This window comes from Pan paniscus, chromosome 7, assembly GCF_029289425.2.
Source record: "Pan paniscus chromosome 7, NHGRI_mPanPan1-v2.0_pri, whole genome shotgun sequence".
NCBI classification, from domain to species: domain Eukaryota; kingdom Metazoa; phylum Chordata; class Mammalia; order Primates; family Hominidae; genus Pan; species Pan paniscus.
In genome coordinates this window covers 51,334,850-51,347,547 of record NC_073256.2, presented here as the reverse complement: position 1 = coordinate 51,347,547, position 12,698 = coordinate 51,334,850, and the positions used below count along the sequence as shown (strand labels likewise).

The 12,698-nt window shown below is 39.4% G+C and overlaps 1 protein-coding gene across 14 annotated transcripts in view; it reads right to left on the bottom strand.

The window, feature by feature from the left end:
* Positions 1–4,371: 4,371 nt before the first annotated feature.
* Positions 4,372–12,698, bottom strand: part of NRG1 (neuregulin 1) — a 1,128,445-nt gene continuing 1,120,118 nt past the window's right edge. For all 14 annotated transcript variants that reach the window (XM_063607166.1, XM_055116444.2, XM_063607167.1 and 11 more), the window contains one exon: positions 4,372–12,669. In XM_063607166.1, coding sequence (XP_063463236.1) covers positions 12,015–12,669 — 655 coding nt within the window. In that variant the 3' untranslated portion in view covers positions 4,372–12,014. The remainder of the gene's footprint in view (positions 12,670–12,698) is intronic.

Here is a 12,698-nt window from a genome sequence, read left to right as displayed (position 1 = left end):
ATCCAATCACTTCCCTCCAGGTCTTTCCCTCAACACCTGGGGATTATAATTCAAGATGAGATTTGGGTGGCAACACAAAACTTAACCCTATCAACCTGGTTGTCAACCTGCTGCACTTCAGGTGGGGAATTTAGAAGGTCAGGAGCAGTGTGGTATCTGCTATCCCAGGTGTGGACACCTTCAGGCATCACTGAATAGGCAGCCTAGGAGACTAATTCTGAGTCTGACAAGCACAGATTGGCAGGGATTGCAGGTGTGATCAACTCCATGCCAGGGACATGCCGTTTCACTGGAATTTTCAAAAAGATCTGTAGGTATTTCCTATCCAATTATCTTTAAAGTTGAAAGTTACATAAAATTCCATTGATGAGCAGGTAGCAAACTGGGTATGTATATTGGACAGGAAAGCTTAAAAAAACCACATGGCTATATTCTTTTAATCTTTGGGTAACTAAATTTGGAATTAGCTTTAGAATCACTAGGTAAACCAATAAACAAAAAGCCTTACATTTAAGTTGACAATTTGACAGATTTTTTTAATCAATAAAGAAGACTACATTTTCAGGCTGGCAAACTACTGGGAAAAGAAGACTTCTGTGGTAATATTAGGTGCCCTTCCTCTCCCTTTCAAATAGTTACACTGTGCCTACGTATGAAGTGGAATTACCTAGAAAATATCCCTGAACACTTAGTCTTGCAAATCAACATTCTGTCCAGAATAACAAATTACATATTTCACTGATTTATACGGCATGTTCATTTCATATGTTTTACTCAACCCACACATCTGGAAAACTTGTGGGCTTGTTCTATGCAAGGATATCTTTGTACCTCTTCAAAGGACTGAGCACTTAGGTTGGGTTTGATGTTACGGTCAATAAGGAAATCTTATTTATAAGGCTGACCTAAATGTGGTACATATATACCATGGAATACTACACAGCTATTCAAAAAAGAACAAAATCATGTCCTTTGAAGCAACATGGATGTAGCTGGAGGCCGTTATCCTAAGGGCTTTAATGCAGGAACAGAAAGCCAAATACTGCATGTTCTCACTTATAAGTGGGAGCTAAACATTGGGTACTCATGGACATAAAGATGGGAACAATAGGCCCTGGGGACTACTAGGGGGTGAAAGGGTTGAAAAACTGTCTGTTGGGTATTATGTTCGCTACCTAGTGAATGGCATCATTCGTAGCCCAAACCTCAGCATCACACAATGTACCCATGTAAACAAACCTGCACATGTATCCTCTGAATCTAAAACAAAAGTTGAGAAAAAAAAACAACCTGACCTAGTGAAGAATGCTCAACTAGAGGGCTTTATTTTTGAGACCTTGAGAAGATGCGAGAGGGGATGGAAGGAGGAAAAAGAGAAATGAAGGGTTAATTTTAATCTTGGGTTCCTGGGTGGAGAGGGAGCCAAGACAAGCGTAAAGGTATATTTAGTACTCATGCATTCACTGCAAAATCTAGTCTAAACTTTGAAGCCTCCATTCCTTGAACTCTGACCTATAGTGTTTTTGACCATGACTTAGCAAGCTTGGTTCTACTCCTACATTTCTGATTTTGTTGTAACAATTTACAGGTTACTCTTTTCTTGATCTTAGCTTTAAAGGTCACTATGATCCCCTAGATTCCTCATGTGCTTGCCAACCTATGGCAACTGAGTCTCTCGCTGCCAGGGATACATTCTGTAGATGTCCAGTGTCTACAATGTTCCAGACACTGTCTTAGGCGCTGGGCATACACAAATAAGACAGTGTCTTTGTCTGTCCTCAATGAACGGATGGTCTGCTGAGGGAGGAGTTGCAGTTAACTACAAGTTCTGAGATAGATGGAAAATGCTGTGTTGGAGAGTGTATGGCGTGCTATGAGATAGCAATGGAGGAACACTCAAGGCCTGGAAACTTGGAAATAGGTCATGGAAGGAATCCCAGAGAAGGAAACTCTCTTTATCCAGAGAGAGGGTGAAAGAAGTTTGTCAGGAGGACGAATGGAGAAGGGAGTTCCAGTAAAACAGAACAAGGGCAGGGATATGTAGCAAGCACAATATTGTGCTTCCTGAGATATGTGGATGACTGAATGTTGTATGTAGGATGATTCTAGGATCAAGCATTAAATAACATTGAACAAAACCATAGAAGTAACTGCTCTATCAACTCCCTCTCAATCCTGGCTAACTCAGGGAATAAATCTTTCTGTGCTTCCCCAAAATATTTTCTATCTCTCTAACACTTTCTGAACTCCCTTTGTGTCAAACAGAGAACAGGCTTATTGCTCAGACCTTTGAGCAGGCAACAGTATCTGGTTAGAACTTAATAACTTTGTTTCATTTTTATTATATTTATTTTTACAGTTTCATTTTTATTATGGCAACTGATAGCAGTTTTCCATTCACAGCATTGATACAAAGTTTTAGTTGAAATTACTTTATTGTAGTTAAAAATGTAGTCAATTAAAAATAAACACTATGCAAAAAATAATACAGGTGGTACATGAATATGTCAATAATCATAAAGTTCATATGCCAATGACTAGGGTTTCATAAACACTGGTGTGGTGTATTGGGGAACTAGAAAACCATAAAATCAGACTGAAGAATGAAGGCTGGAGACAAGTTATGAGTGACAGAAGCCAGATTGTGAAGGGCCTCCTATGTCAGGTGGGGAGCCATGGAGGGGCCGTAACCAGGAGACTGACACAATAAGTTCTGCAAGTTAGACAGAGTCTTCTAGCATGGTGTGAAGGATGGCCCAGGGGAGTGAAAGGAAGTAGATGAGTCAGGAGACAAATGGATCTCAGTGACAGATGCTGATAAGAGCATAAACAAGAGCCGAAGCAGTGAGGCTGTGAAGGAGGGTGTGGACTTGTGTGACCTGTCAGTGGTACAATCACCATTGTCACCAATTAGATGTGGAGGGAGAAATCTAGACTATTGCTCAGGTCTGGCTTGATCAGTGGGTGAAATGTGGCTCCACTAACCAGATGAGGAGATGTTTCCCCTCACTTGCTCCTTTGCTTGGTAACTGACATGATTTTGACCCCGAGTGGAACCCTTCATCTCACTGACTCTGCATTAATAGCTCAATAGGAAGGATTCAAGTTCCTTCTCTTCACAGTCCTGGCTAGAGATCTAACACCTCAGGCAAACAGAGCAGAATCCAAAATGTGTGGTGGATTAGCATATTTTCATTTTGTGAAAGAGAAGTTTTTGGTCAAGCACATCATGGAAAAGATGAAACACCATGGGACTCTGCCCTAGAACTTTCTAAAGGGCCACCACTAATCAAAGAGGACTTTCTAGTTCAATACAATTTCTCTAAATTCTTTCTAACTCCAATAATTTCTGACTGAATTTCTGTTCACAGTCTGAAATTGTGTGGTCTTCCGACTTCAGAACTTTTGAAATCAGAGGTCTCAGTGAAGGGAAGAGCTGGGAAGATAAGGGTTATAAACTAAGAAGGTACTAAAGGAGGCCTTTGTTTTGCAAAAAAATAAAAAATAAAAAGTAAAGGGAGAATGGAATCTTTGTGGGGGAGACTCTTGAGTGAGGGCAGAATCATCTTGTTATCGGAAGATACCTGGTTACAGGGGGTTGGGTAGCTTGGAGTAGGTGGCTGTCATGCACAGCATTTTCTCTCTTTCTTATTCTTAATGGTGAAGAGAACCTGGGATCCAAGATAAAATTGTCTGTGTTATCTGAGGAGCCACAAAAGTACAAATCAAGGAAGCCCTTTCCTCTGAAGAAGATGAAAAGTTCACTTTAGGCTCAACTAGGAGAAACTAGAAGTCCTCTGCTGTTGAAGCAACTCACTTCAAGACAAGGGCTCCTCCAGTAAGGCAAAAAAGAATCATCATCTAGGGACCAGAAGACAAGTATTAGCTTAACTCATGATAATAATTAGAAAGGTGCAAAGTTTACATCTATAATATTATTTCTTTAATATAAAAATAATAAAATGTCCTCATGAATTATATTTATGATGAGCTAGAGTTATGATTGTTTTCAATAAAAAGTTTTTCATTTAAATGAAGGATAAGGAACAGAAAGTTTTATTAGACTCTCCTGCCATTAACAAAGCCTATATTACAAGTCTGATGATTGATATCAGAGCTTAAGTAACTTCCACCTTGGATGTAGTATGAAGTTTGAAGGGATTGAATCCAAATAGGCTAAATCTGTAAATTATTAATTGCTTCATACCCAGGATGAGAAAAAAAAATTCTGTTTTATGCATGGAGTAAAGACTGAAGAGGACGTGAGGAATTATTGGATGGATCATGGGAGCTACGTGGTTTCTCACATTTATAATTTAATCTGAAACCAGACTCCTCTAATTTGGTCGCTCTGCAGACTTCTGGTGGGATTATATATATATATATATATATAATTTTTTTTTTTTTTTTTTTTTTTTTTTGAGACGGAGTTTCACTCTTGTCACCAAGGCTGGAGTGCAATGGCGTGATCTCAACTCACTGCAACCTCTGCCTCCCAGGTTCAAGTGATTCTCCTGCCTCAGCCTCCCGAGTAGCTGGGATTACAGGCATGTGCCACCACGCCCGGCTAATTTTTGTAATTTTAATAGAGACGAGGTTTCACCATGTTGGTCAGGCCAGCCTCAAACTCCTGACCTCAGGTGATTTGCCTGCCTCGGCCTCCCAAAGTGCTGGGATTACAGGCATGAGCCACTGCGCCAGGACTATATATATATATATATATTTTTTTTTTTTTTTAAAGAAATGGAATATGTCTGAACATCCTGTGTAGAAACTAAGACAAACAGATATACTGTCGACCTAAGATCATTTTTGTTCATTCTTCTAGATGTTTGCAATGATGTTTGGAGGTAGTATTAAAACTCTACAGAGTCATGGTTTAGTAAATTTCTGTTAAATTATATTAATAATAAAACACATGTAATAAGCTGCTAAAAATCAGAGTTAACATGAAATGGTATGGCTGCATAAGAAGCACGCTGAACTTATACTGCATCAAAAAAACAAACATAAAGTTATGGGTGGTGGCTCATGCCTGTAATTCCAACACTTTGGGAGGCCGAGGCAGGAGGATCACTTAAGGCCAGGAATTGAAGACCAGCCTGGGCAACATAGCGAGACCTTGCCCCTACCAAAAAAAAAAAAAAAAAAATTGCTGGGCATGGTGGAGCACACCTGTAGTCCCAGCTACTCGAGAGGCTGAGGTGGGAGGATCACTTGAGCTCAGGAGTTACAGGTTGCAGTGAGCTAAAATTGAACCATTGCACTCCAGTCTGGGTGACAGATCAAGACCCTGTCTCAGAAAACAAAACCAAAACCAAAACCTAAAGAACTTATCAAAGCTACAAAGTTAAATGTTATTTGGTGATATGTTTCTCAACATACTGTTGTTATTAAAAAGGATTTGCTTACTGACACTATGTTGGAGAAATGATAACATAAAGTTTATTTGATCCATTGTGCAATGGGGATATGCAAATGTCAATCCATTTGGAACTGAGAAACCTAGATTCCAAAACTTAAGGAACTGGAGGGGAAGGAGCAAATAGAAGGTGGCATTTGAATACTAGCTATGTGTTAGACACTTTCAGGCTTCCTTACATGTATTCAAGTTTAATCCTGACCACACCACAGTCTTGTAAATCAGGAAAGAAACTTGGAGGAGGAAGCTGCCCACAGTCAGTAAGTTTCTAAGTGGTGGGGAGAGTGCTTTGACTACAAAGTTCCTGCTCTTTTCACTTTAGGATGCTACCTACATGTCAAAATTGTGAATTCATTCTCACTGGTACACTTCATTTCCTTAGAAAGCTAAGTTTAGGAAAGGTGCATAGAATCACTAAGCCAAGGAAATTGGCTTCTAGAATCACTCTAAACCAAAGCTAGAAGGGCTCACATTCTTCTAAAAAGAAACTTAGCTGTAGATGTAACATAACATACTGTATACACAAAGGTTGAAAACAAAAAACCTGTTTCTGCTTGAGGCAGGGAAAGGGGAAGAACGCAATAGAAAGAAACTGGATTTGCAGTCAGAAAACCTGGGTACAAGTGTCAGCTCTGCAGCTCTCTTAGATGTGTAACTCCAAGAAAGATTTTAACCTTCCTGAGCCTAAATTTTCCTCATCACTTACCATATCATGTAGAGAGAACAAAAAGGAGATAAAGGATGTTTTAAGCCATAAAAATATTATAAAATGTGATTTTTATTTAATAGTTCATTTCTCTCTGTATTAGCAAATCTATACATAAGCCATTAAAGATGTTTAAATCTACAGAGGTAATTCTTTAGCCTTTTTGGCATCCTGTGGGGTGGGCAGAGATGTCCTTTCTTCTTTCCAATTCTGTTCCAATAAGTTCATTTGAAGGGAAAGGGTTAGAAAGAGATCCTGGGTGAAACTATTATCCCATTCTCTGTCTCTTCTTTAAAAATTACTGGTTTCCTTCTCCTGGTCTGTTTTTAAAAAGCTCAGGTAGATCACAATAGATTTCCTCCAGGTAACAAAACTCTTTTCCTATTTCCCTGATGAATAAAGTTTTGAAGCATGTTAAAGTTCAAAATCAATAGCTACCCAGAGAAGACGAACAGTTATAGTACCAGGAGGTCAACAGGAGCCTAAAGATACCTGCAGGGGAGGGCATGACCACCCTACTCAACACCAACCTTAAAGGTTAGGAATATTGCAGCTTCCTGTAGCAACAAGACAGTTTTGTCTTTCATAAACTGAAAGTATTGGTATTTCCTGCCAAGTTAATCTTTTGGAGTAATAGTTCCCTTACATTTATTTTAGTAAATCAGTTTCAAAGAGGACAAGCCAAACATAGAGTGCAAAGTGATTCATATAAAGTCATCGAAACTTTCCACTCCTTCCAGCATCTTGAGTCTCCAGATTTCAGACCTGCCTTATAACCCCAAATTGTGAACATCAAGTCCTTTTATCATTCATCATTAGGACAGAAAAGAAATCTAATGATTGGGAAGACTCAGGTTAGAAAGACTCAGGTTTGCTTGTTTCCACAGGCAGCCTGGGTTTGAAAATCAAGAGAGAACATGGTTTCAACCAAGAAGGGAGAATTATAGTAATTATCCAGACATTCAATCTGGCTGCGAGTCTTCACTCTTTCCAAACCACCTCACCTCCTTCACACACGTGCTTCTGCCTCAAATACTATATCCCAGGCAAACAATTTTAACCAAAATTACTACGATAGCTGCTTATAGTGTTCAATTTGGTTACAAAGCCTCAGCAAAAACTGTGAATAATGTCTCAATCTTTAAGTTTTAAATATTCTCTGCATGGCTGGTTGGCTAAATGACTATAGAGCAAGTGAAAGAGTGTGGTGGCTTTTGGAGAGTGTCTGTTTGGAATTTTTGTCTCTCTATGTGTTTGTATGTGCATGAAAACTAAAGTTGTTGCAAATGTGAAGATTTCAAGCATTTTTGAAAATTTATTAATATAAATAGGAAAAACTAGCTCAGTCAAAAGCTACAATTTAAATTTCCTGGACATCCAGAGTGTTTGGAAATGATCCTAGAGGAGCCATAACTAGGTAATAGGAATTAGGTACACAGATGGAGGTGGACATTGGTGGGAAGTCTCAGGTTACCCCCAAACTCCAAAGGAGGCCACTGTTCACCCCAAAGGATTGCTGACCTTTACTTCATACACTTCAGAAGCTCTTAACCTACCTGGAATAATGAGTGAAATGCTTGGAATATATGAAGGGTACCATGCAAATATCTATTTGTTAAAATATGGCTTTTGTTTAGGTTAATTGCAGTAAGAAAAGTAACACCCTCATTTCTATGACTCAGTCTTAGAATATGAGAATTTTCTCATGCAAAGGCTCCTCCCTGAGCAGTTAGATAGACATGAGTTTGATTTGTTTTATTGACAGAATAAGGGGAATGAACCCAACTTGGCCTTCTCCTCTTTTAAAATTGTGAATCCGTAAATTGTGGGCCCAATGGAAAGTCATTAGTGGATGGCATGGCCAGGTGTCAACTGGCTGCCTTTTAGGCCACTATGGGCCATTGGACTACTTGAACCATGAGAGCATTTTTCGTTACCTTTCGTGATTGAATGGCACATTGACATTTTCATTAGTCTGAAGGAGTTTCTTACTGCCACTACAAAAGATAGCAACAGCCAGGATCCAGGCAGTCATGCCCTAGAATATTCTCTCTCTGTTATTGTGTATGGAGGAAAAAGGAAGCATAGTACTGTCTGGTTGTGCGGCCTCTTCAACAAGGAAGAAAGTGATAAACAGCATTGGTAGGGAGGAGATGATTTGAGAACAGGTGGTGTGGCAAAAGCAATGGACAGACAAGAAGCAACGTATAGACAAGGTGATCACGGGGTCCATGGAACACAATCCTAAATTAGCACAACTATGGGAATGAGATGAAAGGTGCTGGTCTAACAGACTGAAGCTGTAGTCTGCTGAGCAACACTCCCAGGTCTCCACAGAGTAGCATTTTTATTGCAGTATGTCTTTCATGGAAAATGGACAAAACTTTAAATAAATCACAATTACTTATTGCTTAGTATTTTGAATAATAAATTCTTTAGTTTATCAGTACCTCACGGCCTTCAATGTGCATTCTTCAGATAGTTTCAGTTACATATACATTCTTTCTCCTGAACAATAAATTATTCTTAAAAAAAAGAAAAGGAAAAGATACATAATTTTAAAGCAAAGAAAAACAAAAGAACATATATTTTTGACATTTATCTTAAACTTATATGAAAACAACTCTATATGTTAGATGCTTAAATATAAATAATAAAGGACATTATGTTATTTACAATGTTACATAGTAAGTTGAGAGAGTAAAAACTGACATTAACTCAAAAAGACAGTAAATGATATAAGAAAACACCCAAGTAATAAACAATATGTATTTACAAAAGAATATATAATAGAACTTGTGATATGTGGCCATTTCCTTCTGCCTACATTTCTCTTCAGTGTTTCATAGGTCTTCGCAGATAGAAATCTCTGGCTGGTGGAATGCAGCCAGTATTATTAATACAAGATAAGACCAGGCCTTCCTTATTTTCACCAATGTGAGCCATGCGCCCTTTAACCCCAGGCCATAAAAAGGAATAGTTAGTGAGCAAGTTACCCTGGATAAACTCCACCTCTAACAAGACAGTCACACTGAAACAAGAAAGAGATAGCAGGTTTGGGACACATTCACCTACACAGAGGACCATTTTGTAGAAACTAGAATGCTGTCCAGGCACTCTTGGGGGCAAAAGTCACACTAGGCAGGAAGGGAAAGTAAGATAGAAAGTGAATCTTAGGTGAAACAAAAGGAGTTTTGCATGTATTTGCATGTATTATGCTCCACTGCATACACCTCAGTGGGATACGATTGTAGACCTGGGAAACAAAGTTGCTGTCAAACTCCTGGGCAATTTCTACTACCTTAAAACCTAAGATAGCTTTCCATATGCTGGGAACATAAGTTCACACTCCGATCACCACTGCACTGCCGGAATTTATTAACAGAGGTGGTCAAGAGTGATGTGACAAGCATCACAGAGATACCCCTGTAAACACAAATCTAGTGGCCTTGGCAGGTGATGCTGAGCAGTCAGCTGGCCTTTTCTATGAAGGGTGCAAAGGATGTCCCAACTATAATAATATGCCACCTCTGTGAGTGATCAGAATCAAGTTAGAAATACAATTTCCTCTTGTCTTCAATTTTCATATATATTTGCAATTTTAAAATGCATAGCAATTCTCATTGTAAGAAACATGTTGCTCATGGTTCTCAACAGAAACTTCTATTTATTCTTAAAATTCTTCCACAATGGGATATCTGAGTACCCCAATGCCCAAAGAATTTGAAACAGAATTTTTAGGGTTTTAAATTCATGGTAGGAATTTCTTCATTGAAATAGCTAAGGATGAGTCAAGGCCTTCAAAGGCAATGTTAAAATAATTTAGAGAACGTCATTGGACTGACTGTCTTCTTCCCCATGCTGTGAGCTTACTCATTACTGCAGAATTGGAAAATCAGTGCAACCTGACAAAGACTCCTCAGTGTAGGTTAAAAAGCAAATGAGGATACCACTGAGCACAGAGAAAGTGGCATGTGAAGAGTGACAGAAAATTTGAGATACCAAATACTAACAGTAACTTCAAGAACCTGCAGACAGGCATCTCTGTGGATTGTAGGAGCATGTGGGAGCGTAACAACATGACTCATGCCCAGCCTGCATTTTTCTGCTAAGACCTACTTGCATGTCATTTCTTCTTTTTAATTGTTAACATCAAGATTTGGTGAAGAAATACATTCAGTTCACCTGCAAAAAAGAAGCAATTACTCTCACTGACTTCATGAATCCCCCCGATAACCTGTTTCCCATTTATCCCATGGTTCCTAGGAGGCCATGTGAATCCTAAGTAAAGCTCCAGCCCTGATTTCACAGATATCAGGCAGGCCATGAAATGGGTTCTGTGTTTCAAATCATTTTTTTTCTTCCATTTTCCTGAATTAGCAGTTATTTCAAACGTTAATATTTATAGGCCTACCTTTGGATTTACCATCACAAAAGAACATGCAATGCTTAGACCAACCTTAGTCCTACTTTATGACAGTAAAGCAAAAATTAAAGGAGGTGGGGGAAATGGGTGAGAGAGCCTGTAAATGGAGAGGTCAGGACACAGGTGGGGGTCACTTCTGCAAGTAAAGGTGCAATCTTTCCAACAGGATTGACATTTCCTGATGAATCATTACTTGTGATTACAAATCACATACACATCGGCCATTCCTGATAAAAAATGTTCATGCATAGTTATGACCTGATCAAGGCAACATGGAAAGATAAAAGAAAAATAAGGGGGAGAAAGGGGTGGTCATCCACATTTTAAAATTTCAACGGAGTCACTAAGCTTCTCTCCACCTATACAGTCACTCCTTCTGAACACTCTACGATGGAAATACTTCCCTATGATGACAAGTCATCGCTATGTACAGCAGGCACGTTTGACTCTAGAAGTATTTCAGACAAAATGCTGCATGTGCTGTCTGGGCTGGGCTTTTTGTGCCGTAATATGCTTCTTTTTGAGCCAAGAAGACACAACCAATCACTAGCTTCAAAATCAGTGAAAAATACATGTCAGAAATGATTGCACCTTTATCAGCCATGTTTTGATCGTCAACTAGATAAGCTGCTGGATCATTCCCCCAGAGAGAAAGTGACACTCAGTCCTCTTGTAAGGTGTTAGATTTACCCTGATAGCAAGCCAGAACCCATTTTCTAAGCTATCCCTAAAACTGTTGCTTTTTGTCAAGAAAAATAAATTCAAATAAAGTAAATGAGAGCTCCTTTTAGTAAGAGCAAGCTGTCTTCTGATTAATAATATAGTTTTTTTTAAATCACAGTATTACTTTCTTCCTAATATTTAACATTACTTAATGCAGTTTCTTGCTGTATTTAATAGTAGCATGCTGTTGGATCTACTATTATCTCAGAGCCCAATGAGGCAAACCTTTGGCTGGCAGAGTAGACACAACTCATTTCATATTCTGAAAGCAAAGAAAACTTCATACACAAGAGAGGCGTATCTGGATGGATGTGCCATTTCAAGACATACTGATTGGGTGCTACTACAAGCAAACAGAGGGACAGTTGCAAGTCTTGCAAATCATACATCCAGTCAACATCATAATGCAATGCACAAGAAGCCAGCAAAAACTGAATCTATGAGAGGTTTTGCCGAAATACTGTGGAAAAGCAATCACTGTAACTGTACAAAACTTGCTCTCGACATAACATAACATAAAGGCACCATTGATATCTTTCTCGTTTTGAAATACTGTAAAAAATTGCTACATATGGCACATAACACATTTTTACATACATATATTTAATTTATAAAAGTTTTTTTCCTGTTTTCTATTTGCAGAACTGCTAAAATAAAATAAATTGTTTAATTTAAGGTGGAATACTTTATTATATAAAATAAAGTTTTACAGGTGAATCTATGTGTTTATTTAGGTTTTATACAGCAATAGGGTCTTGGTTAGCAATTACACTAGACAGCCTGGCCTGGATTTCTTCCTGTGTCGAGAAGCGGCCTGCTGGGTTAGTCCTGCTGTCAGCCAGGCGGAAGGCAGGTGTTGCCTCAAGACTGGCTGCCAGGGGGTTCTGTATGCCCAGGAAAGGCGTATCTTCACCTACTCTTTCATCTTCTGTTTCACTCTCTGAGTTACTGCTCTGGGAGCTTGTGTTGCTGTCCACTTCCAATCTGTTAGCAATGTGGCCATTGGGCTTGGTTCTTTTGGCCCGCCGGCTATTGGCGAGTTTCTTAACAGGCTCTTGGGCTGGCTCGTACTCTTGGGTCGTTTCATACTCCTCATCCTCCACTATCCTCAAGGGGCTAGCAGGGAGGCTGTTACTGTCATGCGCGGGGTTGTGGTGGAAGGAGCTGAACTGCTGAGGGTGATGGTCAAACTTCTTCTCCCGCAGCCTTGGTGGTGTCACGAGAAGTAGAGGTCTCTCTTCTTCCACGAAGGGGCTGACTGCCATGGAAGGCATGGACACCGTCATGCTGGACACGGGTGGAGACATTTCCGAAGGGGGCGATTTGGGGGAGCTTGGCGTGTGGAAATCTACAGGTGACATACGAGCCGGGGTGGTCATGGCTGACACATACCTGTGTGAGCACAGAATACCCTGCATAAG